The following is a 25,690-nucleotide window of genomic DNA, read 5'->3' as shown; positions in this document are numbered from 1 at the left end:
AGTCTCTTTTATTGTTGATGTCTCTTGCATCTAGTGTGCTCACATTATCAATGATCTTGCGTTTAGTTGTGTTGTTGGTATTACTCAGCCTAGCCCATCCAAGTTGAGAGCAATCATTTTCCACTTTTTAACACTAAGTTTCACCATCCCCTGCTCTGCCTTTGTCTCAGTTACTGCTATCAACTTCAGGAATTGGTGATATGTCCCGCTTTCCCTGCTTTTCTATAGCTCCGCTTTTAATACCCTTCTGATTGGGTTTTCCGGACACAGTTCTTTACAACAGTTGTAGTTTGCATGGCCGCCAACATGTAAGTAACATTCTGTACAATTTACAGAATGGACTAATTTTTATAGAGTGGACTATTAATTTGTTGAATCTGGAAAGTTGTTTTTCTAATTGCCAAAACGGGCTCAAAAACCTTGACTTTGAACAGTAATCAAAAGGTATTATAATACAACTTGTTTTTCTTTATTTTCAAAGCAATTATCTACAACCACATTTATGAACAACTTGTCCAAGCTAAGAACGTTTCTTTTGTTTCGTTTCTTGCCACTGTTTGATATCAGCTTCTATTCTCGCCTTCACCCTAGTCTGAAATCCGGGATATGGTTCATATCCAAAGGATGATTGGAGGATCTGCAAAACCAAATAATATAAAATCCATTTTGTTTCAATTGTCAAAGAAACCATTCCAAATGACCATTACAAGCAATTACCTCAAGAACCACAAAGAATGGAGCCATTAGAAAAGCTTGAGCAAGGTTGTCCAACAGAGCCGGTGCACGTTTCTGAACAGAGAAATAAAGGTTAAAACATAAATGATATGTAAAATCTTTATACATCATGCTTGTTAGTTATGGAAGAATAATATACCTCAAACAAACCATGACCAAGAAACTGTCCAGTCCAACAAAAAATCTGGGCAGCCAACACAACCTGAAAGATTGTCATCATAAAACATGTTACAGAACTTCTTCAAAATACAATAAATTAGCCTTCAGTATGGCTCCTGGCTCTCGTATGTTGTTTTCTTCACAGTTCACACTCTTCAAAAAGATAAGAGAGGGTCTATAAAAGGAGGTTTAAGAAGCATGTAGAGGATAATAGTTCTAAGTCTTAGAAGTTAGAATTCATGTGAGCGTTAATTGTAACTGATTGTAACAGATGTAAGGTCTTAACTGCTAGGGATGTTAGTTACAGATGAGCTAACAACCATGTGCTATAAATGGATGTTAGTGGTTCCAAATAGTTAGGAAAAAGAGACTGGACTCTCCAGCGAATTAGTGTTTGTATTCTTAATCTTGATTCAGCCATAGCCACCATAGTAATAGATGGTAACTGAGTTTCTTCAATAAAATTCTGTTTGTTCCTATTCTGTAAATACCGGTCTTCATCAAATGCTCACATTAAGATTACTGTTGGGAATTTATAAGTTCTGTAAACTAGCAATACAGATCTTATTCCATCTATTCTACTACTTGAGGAGAATTTTTTTTTTTCATCACTTCTCAACATTAGGATGACTTATCAAATGAGAAAGCAAAGAAAAATGAACTAAAATTGCTTATTGCTATTTAGTATTTAATAACCCAAATCTTCAGACATGAGACATCCACCCTTTCAATACTTCTCAATATTATAGAATGACAAAAGGTTAAAACTTAAAACAAGAAAAAGGAACATTATGCTTTTGCCTACTAAGGAAAATAGAACTTGATAACACAATTATCTAACTGGCATAGTGGCATATGACCCAAGTATGGGTAAGAGCTGACAGCAAGCAACTATTAATAAATAATAACTGATGCAAACAACTAGAATAAAGTTAATAGAGGGCCAGGACGTCCTTATACAAGACAAGAGAAAGAACTTCATCTTACACAACCATAAAAGAAAATTAATATTCGTATGGCTCTGGCCTAAAGTGCATTTAATTCACCAACACATTGGACTGAGAAAACTCCCATAAGGAAAAACCAGGCAAACATTAATGCAAAACTGACATAAAAAAGGGCAAAATCTAATCAGTGAGCAGAAATACAGGTTCAAAGACCACACCTATACCCCACCATAATTTCACATATAAAATGTTTCCTTTTCTCATACACATCCGTTGACATTTTAGAGGGGAGGGAAGGGAAGAGGGAGGCTTATCAAAAGTCCTCCCTATGACTAGAGATTTAAAGAACGGGGGAAGGGTTTGAGGTATTTCTTCTAATAACCCTCAAAAGCCCCTCCATTCCTTCCCCTTCCCCTCAAAGTCTTCCCCTTCTCTCTCACACTGTCCTTCCTCTATTTCTCATCCCTCCCAAGAAGTCTAAAATCTTAATTCAAGCTACATTTATACATGTATCTTTGAAAAACAATGTAACATTTATCATTAAACACTCCAACAACACACCTTATATACCTCCTTTTTCTCTCCACCTCTCTCAACATATCACATCACATCAGATCATACATCACATCTATCATTTCTCTAGCATCTTCTTTTCTACCGTATTAGTTTCGGTGGTGCGGGTGTCTACAAAACATTCTCCAATATTTATAAGAACATGTCCTGATCAACTTCTTTTTACTCGTAATTAATTCTAGCACAGAAGCTAGTGTCAGAACCTAGCTGCTACCCAATTAATTTCAATTTTAGAATCAATTTTGGAAATTGGACAGCTTATCAAACAAGGAAAAAGAAATGATGTTCACAAAGTTTGACCTCGAATCGAAAAAGGGTAAAGTTGATTCATTATTAATAAGCTCTGCTACTCTACTGTATGTCGGGACATACTTGTCGATAGCATAACTTTGAGATTAGGTAAAAAGAAAACCAATAAACATGACCCACAAAATTAGGATCAGTGAATTCGTACGGGTATATAATACAGGTTATAGATAGTTCGTTGTTGTTACCTTCCAAGCGAGTGAGAAGCCGAGGGAGTTTGCGACGAAACTTGAAGCGACCCAGCAGAGAAGGGTGAGGAACGCGGTGAAGGAACCGGCTTTGAGATCCAGAGCGGCGTAGAACAAAGCGTAGAAGATTGCGAAGAAGAAGCCGAGGTTGAAAACAAAGGGATGATAGGGGATGAGGGGAGAGAAGAGAGGTGGTGTGAAGTAGAGGATGATGAGAGCGGTGAAGAGGATTGGCCAAACGAAGAGGATGTGGATTGCGATGTTGATTGGGTTGCTGTGGTATGCGCCGTAGAAGGCGAAGTGCTTTTCCAGATCCAAAAGCGCCATTGATGGATGGATGATTTGGGGTTTGGGTTTGGGTTTGAATTGTTGTTTTGATTTGATTTGATTTGATTTTTATTGTGATGTTGTTGCGGATCACGATCACACCGTCGTTTCTTCCAAGACACGACACAAGTGAGAAGACGCCTTTGTTGAAAATGGGTGTATATGTCATTTTGTCTCACAGTTTGGCAAGAGTTTTATTTTTAACTTTTTTTGGGAAAGATATTGACTCCTTAGGAAAGTACTCCCTCCATTCCTTATTATAAGGCCAATTTAACTAAATCTCTAGGATTAAGAAAAGTTGTTAAAATAAGTTAAAAACAATAAATTTGTTAAACTTTTTAAGGAACATTACTAAATTACCCTTACTTATAACTTTTTGAATACAATTAGTTCTTATTCCAAATTAACTACTCCACTAGTCCAAGCATTGATATAAGGGTTTTATCTTGATATTTTCAACCGACCCCTCAAATTTACTCCATTGGCAATTCACTGTATTCTTGTTTTAGATGAATAATTCATTGCCTTTTTAATTGCAAACACTGCACCAAGACTCCAAATTATTTGTTCCCTCTCATTTTTAATTTCCAGCAAATTCCAAATTTTTTAATTCCCTCTAACAATTTCAAGTGTTAATGAATTGATTTGCTTTCTGAAAACTTTTCACGCTAAACTTGTTCCCACCAAAATTTATTTTGGGAACTAAAAAAATTCAGCTTAAATATTCACCATTCCAATGTGTGCTCTAAACAATTTACACCACAATGGATATAGATTTGAATTTGTTAGCTAGAGATGAAGAAGATATTGAAAATACAAATTTTTATTGGACTCCATTTTGTTGTATACAAATTTGTTTCACAAAGTCTTATTTTTATATAGATTAATATTGTGGGTACCGTAACTGCACTTTAATTCATGACATTTCCTAAGTAGTATCTATAGCATTTAGTTATACTCACATACTCCAAGTACTCGAGCAAATGAAAAGGTAGTAAAAGGTAATGAATGATTGTAGCATTGAAAATAAGTAAAATTATGAAAAGCAAAAGTATGAAGAGGGTAAATTTGGAAAAAATAATCAATGCTATTTAAATCTTAGAAATGGACTTATATTTAGGAACAAAAAAAACTCTAAAAAATGGCCTTATAATAAGGAACGGAGGGAGTAGATCCCAAGCACTCACTCAACTAACAACACACGAGCAACAAGCAAAAGTGCAAAACCCTCAGGAGAGATAACTCATGTTTAGCTAAAAAAATCCATTGTTACATTTTCTTCACGAAATGAATGAGAGCAAGACACAACCAAAACACACCTAATCAACCTCTTAATTTGAGTAATAATTGAAGCATAGTTATGAAACACAGGGTGATCCTCCACCAAAAGCCTCAGAGCTAACTGTTCTATCCAAGAACATAGAAGTGAGGTAGGGTACCTAGAGTATAAGGATCGTGATGTGAGAATTCTAGAGAGAACAAGACTGTAACCGCTTAGAGAGAGAAAATAACTGAACTTCAATCTTATTATCTCTCAAATGAGCTAAGAGTTCTTTACAATTGGTAACCGTCCCCTATTTATAGATTTGGGGTTGGGCTTAATGCCCCTAACCTCCCTTAGTGGGCCAGTTGGGCCTCCAGGACAGGCCCAAGTCTCTGGCTTATGCGTCGCCCTGGGCTAGCGCCCCCGGGCGAGGGACCTTGGGGCTTCGCCCAGACCACAAGTCCACAAGACACCGAGCTCGAAGCATGAGGGCTGAGTGTGTCTTTAAGAAGAAACTTGAGGCGGCGATCATGAGATAATTAACTAGTGCTAAAATCTAAAACTTAATGACTGGAAGCAATTGCCAACATGGCTTGATAATTAAAGCTTAAGATTAATACTATAACTATGCTCTCTCAGTTGTTTGAGTCCACAAGTATATTTGTGGGGACGATACTTGACTCTCTCGCCCGGTCTCGGTCGCGCTCGCCGTGGCCCATGATGACTCGACGCGTGTAAGCCACATGTAATGTGCTGAGGTAATACAAAGGTCAACAAATCTTGTAGAATCTCAACCGCTATCTCCGAAATGTCCCTTCAAGTCACAATAAATCCTGTCAATTTGAATTTGAACAAATAAGCTTCAGCTGTTGTAACTTTTCATTTAATGCGTCGTTCTCGTTTCCCGAGATGCGCCCTCTCCCATTTTCATCCTTACTCTTCCTTTTGGCAGAAATGACTTCCCAACGCCGCCCCAAAGGATCCTCCCGATCCCGTAGCGCTGCCCCCGCATCTCCTCCTCCGGTTAACCCTCCTCCCTCCGGAGGATTTCCCCTTAACGAAGGAGAAATCAACGCTTTCTGGCACCGGGTCTTCGCCACCCTACCCTAGTCCACGAATAAAACCTCCACTCAAGGGGCCATCTGTCAGCCCTCTGAGCAGTCCTCTGACGAGCCTGTTACTAAGACGGCCCGCCAGGCCAGTGGGCTCTGCCACGAGAAGTCTCTCGAAGATGTCCTCGTCACCGGGCGGTGCATAAATATCCGCCGGCCCTGGCAACAACGCGCGATTGAACAAGGCATGGAGAAACCCCACTTCTTCTATGTCTACGAGTACTTTTTCCTCGACCTAGGGATCAAACTACATTTCTCCCCCTTCCTCCGCCAAGTTATGAGGGAAATCAACGTGGCCCCAAGCCAACTCCATCAGAACACTTGGGCCTTCATTCGGTGTTTCGAGATTCTCTGCAACGTCGTTGGTCTTGAAGCGAAGACCGCCCACTTCTTCTACTTCTACGCCGTGGAGCCAAAATCTTTAAAGACCCCGACCCCGGGGTGGGTTTCTCTGAAATCTCGTACGAGCCGGCAGCGCCTCTTCCCCTACAAGAGTAACGTCAAGAAGGGACCCGGGCGCCGGTACTTCCGCATAATCGTGCACCCCACTTACCCTGAAGCTTTCACCCTTTGGGACGGGACTGCTCTGTTCCCTTTCTACTGGACCAAGAGCCCTCGCGACGTTCTGTTGCCGCCAGATGCGTCGCTGAGTGATGAGGATAAAATCATCCTTGGCTTTTTCGCTGGGCTCCTCATCCTCGAGTGCTCATAGTTACTTGAAACCGCTCGCAAAGACACCCTCAATTCATTCCTAGGAGGAATGAACTTTACTAAAGTCGAACTGGAGCGCGCCCTTGCTGCTAAAACGTTTGAGTTTCCTCACGTTTTTAACACTAACGGAATCAAGAGAAAACATGCTGCCGCAGATGGTGACGCTGGGACCACCGTTCCCCCTTCAAAGAAACGGACCAGAGGATCCACCTCGGTTGATCCTGCGCTCGGATCTTCAATCAATGCTGCTCTTTCTGAAATTGCCGGGACAGCCCCAAACGTTGCTGCTCCTTTGTCCAGCGAGACAATACCAGGCGCTGTCCTTCCGCTAGAGATTGACGAGCCAGCACCGAAACCTACCGACGACACTGCTCACCCTTCCCCAACAAATAAATCTCAAAAATCCAAAAGGGGCAACCCTAGCACAGATGGAAGGCCTGGGGCCGCGATTCCTTCGCCCAAAAAGCTGAAAAAGAAAAAGAAGAAGGTCAAGAGAACCAGGGCCGGTGAAACATTTTCCCCTCACCAAGACCTGGTGGGCGGGGGTGAACTGAACCCAAGGGCGAGGCTAGATCCTCGCCCTTTCCCAAGGAAGTCATCGCTGGTCAACATGTTCCTGAAGGCGCTTCCTCCGATGTTCCCCAAACAATACTCTCTCCTGACTATACATGCCAACAAATTGAGGTAAGCTCACCCGAGGTCTCCCCAATCCACACAGCGGTCCGTAGCGATAAGGATAAAACCCCCGTCGCCTCTCCTTCTCCTCGCCCCTCTTCCCCAGCTGCTAGCCATATGAATACTGACAGGAAAAAGAGCTCTCCTTCAAGCCAGGATTCTTCTCCTGTTGACTTCATGCTGACTGACCCTTTCCTCAATAGCATGAGAGAAGGGACTGAGAATCCTGACCTCGATGGTGTGGCACAAGAAGCCGTCTCGAGTCTTTTGCGCGCGGGATGCCTCTTTGCCAAGTTATCCCGGGATTTGGCCTCTGCCGCCGAAGTTGAAGAGTTCCGTTGGAAGGCTGAGAACGACCGCCTTGCTACACTCGAGGCTTACGGTGAGCGTGACAAGCTAGTGGCTCAGGTAACTAAGCTAAACAACTTGGGTATTGAGATGAACGATCGCGAGGTTGATTTATCCGCTTGTAGAGAGAGAATGGAGGAATTGGAGGATGATCTGGATGACTTGCAGCAGAAGCTAGAGGCGAGGGCAGAGGCACTTTCAGTGAGCAGGGCAGCTTGTATCGCCAAAGACAAAGAGATCGCGTCCCTTCGCGGCGAGTTGGCATCGAAGGATGTATCTCTCGCCGAGGTGAGGTCCCAATTAGAAGTAAAAACCAAAGCTGTTGCGGATGCGGAGGAGCGGGCGGACTCTGAAACCAAAACTCTCAGAGCGAGACTGGCGGCAGGGGCTGCTGCTGAGGTTGTGGAGGAGCATGGCCGTGGTTTCTTCCTTGCTAAGGCCCAAGTTCAGCACCTTTACAAAGGAATAGATCTCAGCGGAATGGGGGCCTTCAAGAGAGTTACCCCCGAGGGTTTGGTTGGTCTAGATGATCCTTCAGGCTTCAATGCTGAGTACTTTGCTGCTGTTGAACAAGCAAGGAAAATAGAAAATGTAAATGTAATTTGAGCACTTTGTATTGACTTTCACTTACCCTTTGTAATTTATATTGTTCATGTTAATGAAGGTAATTTCGTGCGCTTTTTTTCATTCGCCGCCATATTTTCCCGTTTAAGTATCGTGTAGCGATTTTGAATGTGTGCCGAAGAAAACTAGGACTTTTGCTCAGTTTTTGAACCGAGGCTTTCTTCCCACAGTCGCCGCCAAATGTTCTATCCAAGAACATAGAAGTGAGGTAGGGTACCTAGGGATCGTGATGTGAGAACTTTAGAGAGAACAAGAGTGTAACCGCTTAGAGAGAGAAAATAACTGAATTTCAATCTTATTATCTCACAAATGAGCTAAGAGTCCTTTACAATTGGTAATCGTCCCCTATTTATAGATTTGGGGTTGGGCTTAGTGCCCCTAACCTCCCTTAGTGGGCCAGTTGGGCCTCCAGGACAGGCCCAAGTCTCTGGCCTATGCGTCGCCCTGGACTAACGCCCCTGAGCGAGGGACCCTGGGGCCTCGCCCAATCCACTAACTTCGAATCAGAGCATAACTCAATATTGCGAAGTCCATGCTACCGATAAATCTCCAAGCCATGCATCATTTCTAACAACTCTCCGTGTAGATTTCTGAAAAAAATAATATGGCCAACAAAACTAGCAAGCCAAGTCCCATCCTCTAAACGCACCGTTCCACCAAAGCCCGATTGGTCCGGATTTCCCAAGGAGCTCCTATATGTATTCAGGGCAACAAAACCTGCTCGCGGAGGCTACTATCGCACCCACCTTTGAACCCGCTCACGATTTGCCGAAGTATACATACACCTTTGTGATCAGCAACCAAAGAGCTTGGGCTTCCTAGACCACACAATGCAGCATATGCAACTCCCCGACAAAATAGAACCGACAATACTGCTTCCACACAACGCAGGTCGTGGCAAGGATCACGACTAAACAAATCCAAGTAAGCAGCGAAGTCCTGAAGAACAAAGAACTGGCTCGGAAAAAACGAAATTAATAGCTTACCGAACCTTCTCAGCAAACACACAATCCCCACGGTTTTTAGGCTCAACATTACAATGCTTACATATATCATTACTAGTCCAAACGAATATTTTCAGGGACGAGAAGGTGCCAAAGGTTCGCCCAAGGTTGAACAATCTGATTGGTATTTTCCTTCTGATCCAATAACCAACTTTAGCCACCCTACATAGAATAGTTACCATCCATAGTATGATTCCAAACAAAATAATATGGGGTGTCATCATCAAAACACCTGCTGAAAAGCGCGAAAGAAATTTCTAGGGCAAAGAAGCATGGAAAGAAACAGAGGCAGACACATCCTTCAAAGTAAGCTTCAAATCATGAATGTCAATTTTTCGCACAAAGGCCCCAAGAGAGACTGATTCGAAAACCAGAAAGATGTTTCACGCCGGCCAAAATGGAACGAAAACCCATCTCGAAGCACCGTTGACGTCTTCAAAATCAAATTCCAAAAAGATGATCCTTCGCTTCCACCACTAGAAGTGATTCATCCCTGGAAAAATAGTTGGCTGCGATAATACACGCCCAAAACTTATCAACCCGTTGCACCAAGCTCCATAACTGCTTTACAAAACAAGTCCACGTTGTTCATCCTCGCACTCCAATTTCCAAGCCCCACATGCTTTCTAGATGGAATTAACTTCTGACAAGCAACCAACAGAAGGCCCAAACATGTGGAATCAAAAATGTTTTCTTCACACCTCATTTTGAGGTGGAACGAGGTGGAGGGAGGTTAGAGATAGAAAGAAAAGAAAAAGTAAGAGAGAGAAAGTATGAGATGTGATAGATGATAAGAGGAGAGAGATAGAAATAAAAAATGAGTGGAAATGAGGTGTATTAAAAATGAGGTGTGAATATATCATTGTATTGCAGCAAAGAAAACTACTCATCACAATATCAAGTTGATCACAAATAGATTGAAGAAACCAACTTAATTGCATGACATAAACAAGTATCGCCTACCCGAGCGCACATATTTAGTCAAAGTAACACGATCGGGGTTGTTGGGTGCTTTTAGGATTTTATGAGTTTTTATTTTGATTTTTTGGATTCTAGTAATTTTTCTCTATCTTTAATTGATACTTTTTAGAGTTCAATATTTAGTTAGGGTTTTGGTTGTTTATTTATGGATTTTTATCTCATTTTTATTTGATTTAAATTTCAGGAAAAATCAGAAAAAGTAGAAAAATAAGGAAAATGTGTTGATTGGCAAGGAAAACGGCGAGATCGCACCATTCACGCTGTTAAAAAAAGGGAAAACTCGTTTTTATTCATTTTGAAGTGTTTAGAGCAATTCTTGAGTCTTTTTCCTCTGGAGATTGAAGAGGAGAAAGCCCTAGCACTAATTGGAACTTGAAGAACTCTTTTATTTCAATTTATTCATCGGATTGTGAAAGCAAGTTTGGCTAAACCTTCTTAAGTACTTCGTTGATTTAAGGATGCTTTGTCCTTCAATGAGGTTGAAGCATGTTGGTTTCTTAATGTCTAGATTGAAAACGGGGTCTATGTGGTTAGATTGCTGGAACATATATACTTGTCGTTTGTTATAAAATGGTTCATGAAGATTTTCTTGGATGGAAAGTTAGTTTAATTTTTACTTGGAGCTAAAGTTAAGAATTTTCTATATTTACCAGCAGCAATATCAGGTATCAACCGGAGATATTAACATTGTTATAATAAAAGAAATTTCAAGCCATTGTGATTCCATTTTATTTCACCAATCAAAATATATAGCATAAGAACACAATGGCGTATGACCATGATTATTTGGGGTGTAACTCCATGAAGTTGCCTTAAGTTCTTGATGTATTGTAAGTCACTCTTTACGGGTGCCGATAAGGGCTGCCAATTGGTGGAGGCGGGGATGGAACTGGATGATCCTTGCGGTGGCCAGCTGCAGATGGTGGAGGAGGAGGAGTTGGAGTTGGACGATCCGATATTCTGTAAAAGAAGCAAACCATCTCATTTAAAACTCAGGAGTGTTTAAAATACATCCTATCTAGCTAAAGAGTTATCTGCTGTTGGTCAATCAGCAAGTGTACAGAATCTATCCGATTTTAATTTATCGAACCACAGGAAATTGGGATGCGAATTCAGTTTAAAATTCAAGTTCATGGTTGGAAAGCAAATAAAATTCAGTTTTAAAGGTTGATTGTTGAGTTGATTAATTAACAAGCAGTTGAAATATAAGTGTGTGAAGAAACCAAAAAAGTTTCATATCTATTTGTCTATGCAGATAAGAAATTAAACTTTATGGAGGCAATTCAAGGAAGCATAAGAGTGTACAATGAATGATTGCAGTTGCTTGTACTATATATATGTGTCTGTTCATTTGATTTTTGTGCATAATATGATGACCTGAGTTATTGTATATTGACTTGGATAATACAAGGTCGTTGCTACTCAGTCAATAGAGAGGGTAACCACGTTATAATTAAGTTGAACATGAGTAATGTATATCAGTATATTCTTCATCACGAGCAACCTTGTTCACACTTCTCTCTCAAAAAAAAAAAATACCTTGTTCACACTTCACGTACACCCTAAATTTCTACAATTTGCCCCTTTGATCAACATATTTTATTATCTCCACCACACTGCTTATCAATCAAGTTGAATTTATTTCCTGCTTGGAAATTTCGATCACTCTCATTTTGCAAATTTGTTTTAGTTACTTAATTTGAATGTTGGCCTTGTAACAACAGGGACATATGCGTACATTTTCTTATAACTATCCTTATGATCAATCAAGCCTCCATTTTCTTATTTGTACATTTCCAAGTTTGTCGGTCAACCCATGATTTAGGCCATACACCGTCATTTTTTTTTTTCTTTTAGCAAGATGAATTAAATGGATAAAAATGTATTACACTTCTTCATCCTTTAAGCAATGTGATTAATTTCTATGCACCGATGATGTAAATAAGTTTTACACCATCATTCAATCACATCCCTTCAATTTTTTAGCTCATAATTAATTTTGAATTTAATAATATCTAAAATAAAAAAATGGAAGGTTTAAATAGCGGTGTTCTAGAATTTTGATGGTGTAAAACTTTTTACATCATCGGTGCATAGAAATTAATCTCTTAAGCAATTGTTAAGGTTTAAATAGCGGTGTTCTAGAATTAAATTAGTTCGCGTTTAGAGTAAAATAAAAATCAAACAAATCAATTTTAGTTGGTTTGGTTAGATTTTTTAAAGTTTGGTTCAAATTTTCAAAATACATTCAAAAATTTCAATCAAACCGATTCGATTAATCTCCAATTAGTTTGTAATTCACGTCATCGTGTTGGTACATAAAAATTAAATCATTATTTTTGAAAATTTTACTTGTATATAGAATATCATATTTACGGCTGTCAAAAAAAATATCATATTTACGAATAAAATTATGAATTAGAAGTATTTTTTTTTTTTGGTTACAAGAAGTTCATTGTCCTTCAATAATTTTATGCAATAGTAAAATCCATTTTAATGTTGCATACTTGCATATCACTTTTAATTTAGATTAACTTTTTGAGTAAAATACACTCATTCCCTCAAGATTTGTAAGAATGACACTCCACACCATTTTTTTTAAAATCTACACCCCACCCCATTTTTTATAAAGGCAAAATTTAGTGACGAAAAAAATTCATCACTAATAAAAAATAATTACTAATTAGTTAAAATTTAAATAAATTTAATGCATATACACTATCATACATTAATTTATGAGAATAATTTTACTGAATTAAATTTAAAAAAACCATCAACTCAGTTTGTTAAGTCCACGTCCTATCTATCTCCAAATCATATTTCTTACCACAAACGGTCACCACCAAGCCTTTGCTCCCTTTAACACGGCGACCAGCGTCCCATAAGACCATCCACAATGGGTAAACAAAAAATGTTTTGTTTACCCCTTTCCTACCCCACTTTTTCTCTTCCCAACACTCCACATTATCTTCTCTCTCCAATTCAACAAACTCTCAACAATTACCCACTCCAATGGTTTTCTCTCTCAACACCCTACCCCACCACTCACCCTACCCCACCACTTTTTTATTTCATATTTTTATTTAATTTTATTTTTTTGTTTTTATTATTTACATAAAATTACAATTATTGTTTTAAATTAAATTAAATAATAAACACTTAACAAATTATATTTTTTTTAATATAGACAATAATTTATTTTATTTCCTTAACTAAAAAATGGAAGACGACAAACGAAGCACACAATAATTTATTTTATTTTCTTAACTTAAAATGCAAGACAACAAACTAAGCACACAACACACAAATAACGTAATTAGTACGATACAAATCATCTTCCATCACGAAGCATTTGCAAACTTTGTCCATATGTGCTTCACTAGATCTGCTTGCAGTTCGTGATGAACGTTCGAATCACGCAACTCGGATCTAGCACGCACATGATTTGCAAAAGCGGGTAACACCTCGGTCGAGTATGGTTGCGGTGTACTAGATCCACCTTCCCCAGATTGCTCAAAATCGGTCTAACGTTGAGCATATGAATCTCGTTCATCCTCAACAATCATATTATGTAATATGATGCATGACCTCATAATGATACCCAAATCAGCTATGTCCCACAAACGAGCTGGTTCACGGATGATTTTAAAACGAGCTTGAAGAACTCCAAATGCACGTTCGATGTCCTTCCGACATCCCTCCTGAACTTGTGCAAACAACTTATCGGGTTCACTTTGAGGAAGTCTAATCGATTTGACGAAATTTGGATAAGAAGGGTAGATACCATCAGCTAGATAGTATGCCATATTATAGGGATGTTGATTCACATAGAAATTCACATTTGGAGCATTTCTCTGTTCCGCGTCATCAAACACTGGTGACCGATCTAGAACGTTTATGTCGTTCAACGTTCCCGGACATCCAAAAAAGGCATGCCAGATCCATAGATCATGAGATGCAACTGCCTCAAGAATAACCGTTGTGGTTCCCTTATCCCCTCTAGTAAATTGACCTTCCCATGCTTTAGGACAATTTTTCCACTCCCAGTGCATGCAGTCAATACTCCCGATCATGCCTGGGAACCCCCGCATTTCACTAACATGTAGTATTTTTTGCAGGTCATCTTCGGTTGGTGCTCTAAGGTACTCGTGCTCATACAATCGTATGATTCCTTTACAGAATCTATGTAAACACTCCAGTGCTGTAGTACCTCCGATTTTGATGTACTCATCGACTGCATCTGCTGCCACACCATATGCTAACATTCGCATTGCTGTTGTACATTTTGCCAAGGGTGATATTCCTTCTTTATAGGCTGCATCAACTAGCTGGGTGAAGTAGTTATCACTACTTGAAAGGTCCGCAACGATTCGAAGGAAAACATGTTTTTGCATCCGATACCGACGATGAAACATTGTATCGTCATATGTAGGCTCATTGGCAAAGTAGTCCTCAATTAGCCTTCGGTTTGCCGCTGCATGATCTCTACGGACATATTTTCTGCTACGAGGTGCCCTATCTTCCAATATTTTGTTTCGATGCTCCCTAACTTGGTTGAGTATAAAAGCTTCTTCATCAAGTTCAGAATTTTGAAGGTATGCTGCAAAATCAAAAGGATTTGGAACTGGATTTTCAAAAGGATCAGGATCCATTTGTTTTGAAATTGGAAGAGATTTGGGATATTGGTTCTTGTGACAATCACAAGAATTCGAAGTAGACTGGAAGAGATTTGGGATATTGGTACATCAATGGATCTATGAATCCATATATATAAGTACATTGAATGGTGGACACTGGTGGATTCGAAATAAGTTATCAACTAGAGTTAATAATCGGAAAAGGACAAGATTCGAATTGAGTGGAACATATTCAAAGACATTAAAGCCAAGCACTACAGACTTGACACCACTGGTGGATTCGAAATAAGTTATCAACTGGAGTTAATAATCGGAAAAGGACAAGATTCGAATTGAGTGGAACATATTCAAACACATTAAAGCCAAGCACTACAGACTTGACACCACTGGTGGATTCGAAATAAGTTATCAACTGGAGTTAATAATCGGAAAAAGACAAGATTCGAATTGAGTGGAACATATTCAAACACATTAAAGCCAAGCACTACAGACTTGACACCGCTGGTGGATTCGAAATAAGTTATCAAATGGAGTTAATAATCAGAAAAGGACAAGATTCGAATTGAGTGGAACATATTCAAACACATTAAAGCCAAGCACTACAGACTTGACACCACTGGTGGATTTGAAATAAGTTATGAATTGGAGTTAATAATCGGAAAAGGACAAGATTCGAATTGAGTGGAACATGTTCAAACACAATAAACCATACATTAAAGCCAAGCACTACAGACTTGACACACTGAAAAATTTTTAAAGCAAACACGACAGACTCGACACCACTGACAAATTATTAAAGCAAACACTACAGACTTGACACCACTGACAAATTTGACCGAATACAGACAAATACTCGATTGAAATTAATTCCCAAATAGCCTTGGGACAACTTCTTCAACAGCTCTTTCTTATGGTCATCGAGGTTCTCTTCGGAAGTTAGCTTTAGATACAAATTGGTTTTCATCAATTGGTTAGTCTCTGCTTGTACCGATGCTATCTTCTCCAATCGTACAAGCTCTTTCTCCTTCATACCTTCGAATTTACCCCAACCCCAACCTTTGTCCTCCTCCAAGGGAGGTTCTCTACTTTTCTTTTTATTCTTTCTTTTAGCTGCCTCCCTACCGATTGGACGAGGAATTGATCCTATAGAGGTTGAGTCACATGCATCACTGTCGTGAGATCTCTTAGATCCACTACTTGCTGAGCCACTATTTCCTCCTACTTGACTACAAAAACGTGGCAGATCACGGAGTTGCATCCATTCTTCCATCAAAGTAAATTGAACATTCTTCCCACAGGCGAATAATTCCCGCGCTTTTGCCAAAACATCATTATCCGACCAACCGCTTGCTTGCTGGCGCTTAGCCGCATCATAAGCGCCAATCCACTTACCCAGTATTTTGTTCATATAATTCCAGCGGTTTCGGCATGCATTTCCATCACGCGGAGGATCGAATGAGCAATGCTCATTACAATACTCAGCAATATCTCTCCAAAATGTTTCTCCTCTCTGGTTTTTCCCCACAACACTACTTGTTCCAAAGTTAATCCACCCACTAATTAACACCAAATTTTGTGCAGTGCTCCATGTTGGTGACTGGGTTTTCTTGCTCTTAGGAGTTGTATCCTCTTGATTTGGAGTGGTATGATTAGCAGCTGGATGATTGCCACCAAAACTCATTTGTGTTGAAAATTCGGGAAATTCAGGTGCATCAACACTTGGAAAATTTTCATTCACCATTTGCATATGACCACTAGACGGGGGTGTTTGAGATGGATATCTCATAGAGGGATGAAAGGATGACTGGTTGGAATTTGTTGCAAAATTGTTGAGATTTTGAGGACATGGGTAGGAAAATTGATTCGAATCTTGATAATTGTTTCGATTTTGAGGACGTGGGTAGGAAAATGGATTTGGATCTTCATAATTGTTTCGATTTTGAGGACGTGGGTAGGAAAATTGATTTGGATCTTCATAATTGTTGGGATGCTGAGGACGTTGGTTAGACCAATATTGATTTGGATCTTGATAAATGTTGGGATTTTGATGACGTTGGTTGGGAAAATGATTTGGATCTGGATAATTGTTGAGATTTTGGTTGTTAGATGGGTAGTTAGATGAATTCTGGGTGTTGAAATGGTGATTGTTGTGATCCATTTCAAAAGAAAAGCTAATAGAAAGATAGTAAGATGGTGAGAGAGATAATAAGAGAGTGAAAAAACTTGGTTTTTTTTCTGTGTCCAAATCAAACGAACCAAGTCTCTATTTATAGAGAAAAAAAATCATGAATTTTGGTATATTTTTTTTTTTCAGAATTTTTTTTTTTGATGAAATAATTGAGTTCAAAAGATAAGGATAAAAGAAATCCGGACAACCAACAGAAACGTGACACGTGGCGGCAGTAGAAAAAAAAAATATTCTCCCTCTCTCCTCCCAGGCGCGTCACGCGCCTTGTCTGGCCGTGTGGCCCACGCGCCTGGGAGAGGCCAACCACGGCCTGACGCGTGGCAATTCGCAGAGGGCTCAACAATGTTGAGCTTCCTCAACATTTTTCACGTTTCTCTCTCCTCCCAATCACTCTCAACAATATTTCACACCCATTGCAACCCCTAAACAAAGCTCAACAAAGATTCTAAACATCCATTGTAATTGGTCTAATGTGAAACCCCATGGCACCATCATGCCTCAAAGTTTTGTTGTGACTTGAACCCCAGAACGTGAATCGCACATCCTCAAAGTCACTTGTTCTACTACTTCTTGTGAACTTCATTCCTTTAAGTTGTAAGCGAACGCTCTGTTGGTTTAAGATGTTGTTGGATTTTGTTAAAAATGGTGCTCCGATGCATCATTGGGTTCTAATAACCTTTGATCCACTTCATATTTCTTTATTTTGTTTCTCAATTTTCTTCACCCATTTTTGTTGCTTTTTGGTCTACAATCCAATTTTGAAAATTGGAGGTATGATGAGATTATTTTGATTAAAATTGAATTATTACCAAATATGAAAACACAAGCATGTGTTTCACTATGTTTGAGATATGGTTTGTAAATCGGTCAGGTGTGCTATTGCAGAATTGCATTGTGAATTTATGGAGGAAGAACGCGATTGAGAGAATGAGGAGGAATATGATGTTTCCATTTTTAAATTTATTGGATTATATTGAAAATATTTTTTGAAATTATAGATTAACAATTTAAATAATAACTAATTATTGATGAAGAATATTTTTCGTCACTAAATTTGCCTCTATATATATAGGGGGTGGGGTGTAGATTTTAGATAAAAATGACGGGGAGTGTAATTCTAACAAACCTTGAGGGGGGTGAGTGTACTTTACTCTAACTTTTTTACAATTTTATCTTTACGAAACTTATTGGTCCTTTTATCTAAAATACAACAATAGAATGGGATAGTTAAAAAAATATTAATATAGCCAAAGGCACTTCATAATAACCAAGAAGAGTTCTCTCGAATGATAGCTCAAGTGGTAAGAGTTAAATGACATAAATGTTGGTGGGGTGGTCTAGGGTTCAATTCCTGAAAGGTGCAATTTATGTAAAAAAAAATATATATAACCAAGAAGAATGAATAAAAAAATAGAAAAATATAAAAGAGATTTAAATGATAAATTTAAAGAGAAATAAAATATATAAGTAATTGGGTCATCTGAGAGCCGAATTGATTATAATTAGTTTGGTTTGAGTTTGATATAAAGTGAACCAATCAAACAAATATATTTGAACTAATCACATTATTTTTGTTGGGATCATCGAGTTCATCCAGTCAATATTCGAAACCGATGAATACCTTTAGGTTCGATTCACAACTCTTGCAAACTCATTTATCAACCTCCTACTACTTAATGCGTTTAGAGAGAGGTAAAGAAGACTATACATTGATACAATTTTTTGTTCACCAATAAAAAACTCGCGAACTCCATTCTCCTCACAGAATTTAGTGAACTTTAATTCATATGCTTAGTCACATTATCTAACCTCATATACTTAAATTTTCTTGCCTGTTTTGTTTTTTACCTCTGTCTTCCACAGTTTGAATTTGGCAAAGACTTCAGATTTATACTTCATAAAATAGACCCAAGCCTTGCGAGAAAAAATCATCAATAAAAGCCAAAAAAAAAATACATGGAACCACCAATGGAGGACTTTCTTGTAGGTCCCCCCATACATCTGAATGCACATATACGATTCCCTTAGTTTTGTGCCTCGGTCTTGAAACGAACACGCATTGTTTCCCAAACACACAATACTTGCACAAATGCATCTTGCAACTGCGAACTCCTTTCAATAAATTCCGTTTATGAAGTTCCATCATCCCACGCTTACTGAGATGACCCAAGTACACGTGTCACAGTTTGGTTGCATTATGGTCAAATTCAACAGATGCCACATCACCTACATCTGTGCTCTCCAACAATATGTAAATGTAAGTTGCAATCTTTTTTGCTTTCATCACTGTTGGACACCCTTGTTGACTTTCATGATGTCCCTAGACCTGAACGAATAACCATTCTCTTGAAGAGTATGCTCTCCAACAATTTGTAGATCTTACTTGCAGGATGTCCCTATCTCCATCAGACCTGAACGAATAACCATTCTCCTGAAAACTTTTTTTTTGAAAAGCTAAAGAGATAATAACATTAAATCAAAGCACATGGTGTGCTCCAACCCTTGTACAAATGAACAAGATAACAACCAACAACCCAAATAGGCAAAATAAAGCGAAAAAACAAACAAGGAAGACCAATCTCATGAAGAGTACCTAAAGAAATCATATTCTTTCTCAATTCTTGAACATATACAAAACCTTAGTCAACGGGCGCACGCCACTATCATCCAAGGAAATTTAAGCTACCTCATTCCATTGGTGGTACATGTTTTATCATCATCCAAATAGACACATCCAAAACTACCTGAATTAAAGGATTTGAACCATACTATGTGCGACATTATATGATAAGAACATCTAAAATCAAAATCCACGCTTCTGTGCACTTAGTGGATGAAACAGAAAGCAAATCCTCTTCACTGCAAGAGTCGGGCCATCAAATTGAACCACATTAGCAGAACTTCCTAGTTTTCTCCTTCTACAATCTTGACTCCCCTTACAAACACACCTTCACCTGAATTTCCTCCTTTCTCTACACTTTGTATCCTTGAGATCCAGGTTGAGAGAGTCATTCCCGTATGTAAGAATGACTACTAAGTTTTAATAAGAACCTGGTAAAGAGAAAAATAAAATGATTGCCTTGTTCTCGTCAATCTTCATTCCAAGCCTCGCCATATCAGTGAGTATGTTATTGAAAATATTTATATGATGTTGCAGATAAGGTCTTCTCTTGCATCTTCAAAATGTAGAGATGCTACTCGGCAAACAGTTTGTTCATTAGCGTCTTAGACATATACTGACTCTCAAATTTATCCCTAACCTCCTTCGGAGTGGTGAGGTCCAAGATATGAAACATCACCTCGTCCGAAACGTTTTGACGTATCAACCCAATCAACAACGCAGATGTCCGCCGGTTTCTCCTCACGCAACGCCTTTAATTTTGTAAACTTTGTTGAGCCAACAGATCCTTAACCCTCCTTTGATAGAATCCAAAATTAACCGTTCCTTCGAACTAAGTCACGTCGAATTTCGCACCTCCAGGATTAAGCGTCATCTGATACCAATTGTTAGAACTGCAACTAGTAAACAAAGAGTGGAGCGAGAAACACACAAATGCTTTGATCACGCAATTCGACCAAATTTCATACGTTTGTGACTATAGAGCAGCTATAGTTCCGTTTTATTGATTATGATTCATAATACTCTTGAATACAATGTTACAAGCATATATAGTGATACTAAGGATCTAGATTACAAAAATACTCTAGGGTTACTCCGCGGCCTCGCGCCTTGTCATACTCAACACAAATATTAATTTTATATCATATATTATAATATTGTATTGGATGCATGGTTAATATCGAAGTTGCGCCCCGTCAATAATAGAGGAGGAAATCATGTTAAGATGACTACTTGACGAGTCCAAAGTCCTGTCACAATTCAATAAGCATGCATTCATATTACATGATATATGTGCATTCATATTTGTGTTTAATAAATATTAATATAGCAATATACATGCATGTGAAACCATTTTTTTATTCTTGAAACTTTCCACCATGCCAGTTGCACTTTGGAGAGACCAGACTAGACTATTACCGTCACTTGATTAAAATTCAATGTCAACAGTTCCTCTAAAGGTAATTCGGGACCAAGTGGTATAAGTCGTGCATGTGTTAAGAAACATTGAAGGGTTGGTGCTGGGCTACTTCTCTAAATCAATGGGAATATGTTGGGCATATGAGGCGGAGGTTCTAGCAATTTTAAATGTCATTCTCTTTTGTAAAGAATTCACTATAAAGATGTATTTATTGAGAGTGACCATTGAAATAAGGGGTTTTCTTTAGAAATATTAGATTGGTCCTTTCTAGCGCTAAAAATCTCAAAAAATACATCTTTATAGTGAAATTCTTTACACTATAAATAAAGAAGATCACTATAAAGATGTATTTGACATGACTATCAATTTGTCCATAACATTTCCCCTTGAGAGATTGTCACCAGTTTCCACCACACAGCCAGTAGCTTATACTGAATCATATAGGCTAAACGCTCCATGCAAAGAACAAAAAAATAAGGTGAGAATGAGTTGTCGAATCCCTCTAGTAGCACTAAAAGGAGGCAACCACACACCATCCCAAATAATGGACAAGGATGAAGACGAAACACAATGCATAATGAATGTCATTGTAACATCCTGATTTCTTGAGGGTCACTAGTAACCAAAAACTCACTAAAAAATTTCACAAAACATCAATTGTCATAAAAACGTACTTGCTCCTTGTGCCACGCGAGGCAACACACAAGAGGCTTATTCTAAAAACTAAAATAAAGTAAATTACAAGACTCACGCGGTAGAAAAACTAGCTAATCGACTCTCTAACCAAAAGCACTACATAGATGCACCCCTCCTGGTAAAAACACTGTCGATGTAGCGCATCAAGTCTTCCTTCAAACAAAAAATGTCGATCATTCATGCTGACAGTGAGTCCTCTTCAAGGAGCTTGTAGCGCATGCTGGTTGCGTTCCAGTTTCACATCACGATTACTAAAGGCCTGATGTTAAGTGACCACCTAACACACAATACAAATAGAGATGGTCAAATTCTAAAAAGAAATGACCATGGGGATACACATGAAGTTACATAGTTCTCAAACAGAACATCAACAACAAGTATAAACATCACTAGCATACAAAGCATGTTATCACAAGACAACCATCATTAGTATAATATCATCATAAGCATACTCATATCACAACTCATGAATCATTTTTTCAACCATCACATGTCAACAAGGTTAGATCCTATATCAGTTAGTCTATATGTAGGCTCTCTACAAAAATCCTGATATACGCCAACAACCATGCATGGAAGGCGAGACTATCACATGGACACCTAGTTACTAGCATCTTAACTAGTAACCTACTATTGATATGTCATTTCTTTAGGAACGAATGCTGGTCAAACCCACACAATTGGTGAATCTACCCAGTTTTGAAGCATTAGTGGTCGTCCAGGTCTGGCCTGAACCTACTTGGTTCCAAACCTTATAGGCCCTCATGCACATGCCATGCAAAACAACGACTCATATCTTATGCAAATCTCAAGTTAGGTATGCAACATCATAACAACATTAACATAGCATATGTCTCATCCACAATATCGCACATAATCAACAAGCATCATGGCATAACATCACAACATAGCAATATCGGCAAGCATTCACGCATATCATGAATCACGAGAAACCATATGCACACATCAGACATGTGACACTCTAAGACCAAAGTGCTCTCACCTTAGCCGCTTTCATTTCCAAAAGCATGTCTTGATCCTCACGAACCTTGCTAACTGAACCTTCACAACATGAGTAACTTAGTTACTAAGCTTGAAGAAAAAGCAAGACTGGATCAATACAAAAGGCCTAGAGAAAGACAATCAATTACCCTTGGAAAAAAATTTCACAAACCAACTCTCAACTTCAATTAATTAGATTTAAGTGCCCCAAAATCATAGTACTTTTGAAAAGGTCCTTAAAAACCTAGAGCAATTGAAAAGCAAATAAAATAAATTTGATATACATATAATGAATCACTAATTTATAGATGTAATCTAAAGCAATTGAAAAGGGAACAAAAAAGAAATTCTCGCAAAGGGAGAAAAAGTATAAAAATAATGGATATTTTTCGTTTTGCGTTTGCAACTAATCTATTTTTATATTTATCAATTGAACCATCACAGTGATATTTTATTTTCGAAATCCATTTGTGTTCAATTGGTTTGGCTCTTACATGCGAATTGCGTGATCAAATCCGTGCATTATTTTTCACAATTGAATTCATTTTAGTTTTAATATATTCTTTCCAAAAAAAAAAGTATGAATCATATGTCCCAACGACGCCGCAACCAGCTTAATAGGTTATGCTCTTATGCAGACACCATGCAATGGGTTAGAATGACTTGGCGTGATGTCCGACCGGCTCCGCAAAGCGCTGAGGCATGCACATAAGCAAGGCGACAACAACGTCAACCGTGCGCTCGAAAGATACACTTAAAGGACTTCTCACTTACTTGCAGACACACCGAACATACACGACGAACTTATAAATACACATTCTTAGCAGTTTTAAGTTCTTCGTAGACTCGTGGATTCTCTCTTTGCCCCCTGAAGTTACTCCCCTCTCCGCTGGAGGCCAGCACAACCACTATCTCAAACTAAGCCAATGCTTAGCTCCGCCATTGAGCATGACAAGACACGCAAACCAGATTCCTGAAAGAACATATTTCATTTATCCAACAACAGAAATATGACAACAAAATCTAAGAGGGAAAATAGTAAAAGCAAAATTGAAGCAAAATATAATGAAATATTAACTGATCCATTTAAATAGAAAATTCGTCAAAATTACAACATGATTTCTGAAAGTGATAAGGTACCTTATAACAGATACAAAATTGAAGCACAACATGCATTGGTTGCTTACAAGTACCTTATATTCTATATGAAATTTCAGGCCCATAAAAATAGTGATAAAGCATAGTTACCTGATTCTCCATTTTTTTTTCTTGGAACCGCGTACTAGTTCGCGGTACGTTTGCGAACTGGTTCTCTCCCATACGCGTAATGGTTCTCCATATTTAGGTTCCATATTTTTTTTTCTTCCTTTTTTTAAGATTTTTGAATTCCATAAGGCATATTTGAAAATGTCAAATGGTGTAATGGTTGCACAAATCTCGTGAAGCTCTTAATTGATTCAAATTTGGTTTTTTTATTTATTAAACAACAATTAATACTCCCTTTACATATTAAACAACAAATCTCGTGAAGCTCTTAAATGATTTCTTAATTAATTTTCAATTTTTTGTTCAATTTCAAAGGCATAACCAACAATACTCCTTATATTTTTCCATGACTTCTGATTTTCCTTTATTACACAATTCCTTTTATTTATTTATTTATTTATTTATTTATTGTGTACTACTTGAAAATTGGACAGGATACTTTGGAAAATGTTTGACTCATCAATAGCTGTGCAAATTAACGGTTGTAACCTAGGTTTTTTGTGCAATAATCTCTTTATATATTATGATGCTTATTCTTTTATCCCTTGTACTTCTTCTACGTTATTTTTCCCGGTACCGTCTTCTTTTCTTTTTCTTGAGAACATGGTATTTCAGAATAATAATATTATTTAAATAAATAAATACGAAAATAAATAATAAATACAAAAAATAAACTAGATTGTTCTAGATGAGCTTTTCTTCCTCTCCACGAATGGTGAAGAATGATTCCCAATAATATTCTAGGAGTGGTGAGAAAGAAACCCTAGACATGCATATACAAATAGAGAGGGTTTTTTATGGTGAGATCATGTTCAGAGAGAGGCAGAGAGAGTGAGAAAAAACTGAGTGTTCACTTTTGAGTTGTAGTTCCGACTTTGAACAACAACTCTAAAATACAAGATATTAAGTGTGAGTGTGAGTGCTAATTTCTAGCAGCAAAATCATCAACCAGGTGATTGAAAAGGTTTGGTTTACGCTCAACCTTCTCTTGTGTCAAAATTAATATCACCACGTTTGATGGGTTTCTCTTTCCTTCATCGCTGCTTTGTCTTTCCCCCAAAATCTAAATGCCTGTTTGGAAGACATGTTATTTGTATATGTTGTGCTTCTTTTTTTTCCTTGCTGGTTTCTGTTTTAACAAAAGATACGTTTCTATTTTTTCTTGGCAACTTAGGATTTGTTCTTTTTATAAGGGATTTGTTTCTTACTTAAAAGTTATAAATTTTTTTCAAGTATATATTAGATGTTGTGAAATTTCTTACTCTCCCGTAGCTAATCAAAACACAATATTTTGAATCTCAATTTAAAGTAACATGATAAAAAACGTTCAGGGCTGTTTTTTTTTTTAATAAAATACACTCACCAATTTAAAATGATTTATTTTCTCCACAAATAAGACATGTTAATATGCCAAATCTTTTCAAAATAAAAAAACACAAACCAACAAAAATATGTTTCAAGAACTACGTGGCTTTGAATTCTCCATCGCACTTTGGGGATACGTAGAAACGGGCATCAACAACCGTCAAGCCAAATTTGTAAATAATTTTTTTTCCTTAGTAAAATATAAATTAATCTTTAATCAAAATCATTTTCTGGGGGTGGAATAAATAAAAAACTATTTTGTTTCACACAATTAATTAGGGTGACCATTTATAAATGGACGCTTAGGGTGCTAGTACCTTCCCTACGCGTAACTGACTCCCGGACCCGTTTTTGGTTTCGAAGACTGTATTCATATGAGTTTTCTAACGTTTTCCCTCTTTAAAATTGTTGGTGGCGACTCTTCTGAATTCTAATGTTTGTAGCGCCGTCCCGCCGCAATCCTGGTTGCGACAGTTGGCGACTCTGCTGGGGACCACACTTCGAGAGTCAAACCTGACATAATTAATTGTGTGATTTTTCTT

General features: G+C 38.1%; 1 protein-coding gene and 1 pseudogene across 1 annotated transcript; both read right to left on the bottom strand.

Annotated features, from left to right (window-relative positions):
* Positions 1–367: 367 nt before the first annotated feature.
* LOC130743799 (2-hydroxy-palmitic acid dioxygenase mpo1) lies at positions 368–3,379 on the bottom strand. The gene is made up of 4 exons (XM_057596051.1): positions 2,909–3,379; positions 875–937; positions 718–789; positions 368–637 (listed from the first exon to the last, which is right to left on the bottom strand). The coding sequence occupies exons 1-4, from the start codon at positions 3,233–3,235 to the stop codon at positions 521–523; spliced, it is 579 nt and encodes a 192-aa protein (XP_057452034.1). The 5' UTR covers positions 3,236–3,379; the 3' UTR covers positions 368–520.
* Positions 3,380–13,184: 9,805 nt separating this feature from the next.
* LOC130737523 (uncharacterized) lies at positions 13,185–16,377 on the bottom strand (annotated as a pseudogene).
* Positions 16,378–25,690: the final 9,313 nt, after the last annotated feature.

This window comes from Lotus japonicus, chromosome 1 (genome assembly GCF_012489685.1).
Source record: "Lotus japonicus ecotype B-129 chromosome 1, LjGifu_v1.2".
In the NCBI taxonomy this organism is placed as follows: Eukaryota; Viridiplantae; Streptophyta; class Magnoliopsida; order Fabales; family Fabaceae; genus Lotus; species Lotus japonicus.
Note: the sequence above shows the minus strand (reverse complement) of the source record. Positions and strands in the feature narration are given on the sequence as shown.

What these genes read in the sequence shown, in the direction of transcription:
- LOC130743799 (XM_057596051.1), bottom strand. Translation starts at nt 3,235, where the DNA reads ATGGCGCTTTTGGATCTGGAAAAGCACTTCGCCTTCTACGGCGCATAC. An exon ending in TTGGTCATGGTTTGTTTGAG is followed by an intron (nt 790 to 874) that starts GTATATTATTCT and finishes TTCTCTGTTCAG; the next exon opens with AAACGTGCACCGGCTCTGTT. An exon ending in CATTCTTTGTGGTTCTTGAG is followed by an intron (nt 638 to 717) that starts GTAATTGCTTGT and finishes TTGGTTTTGCAG; the next exon opens with ATCCTCCAATCATCCTTTGG.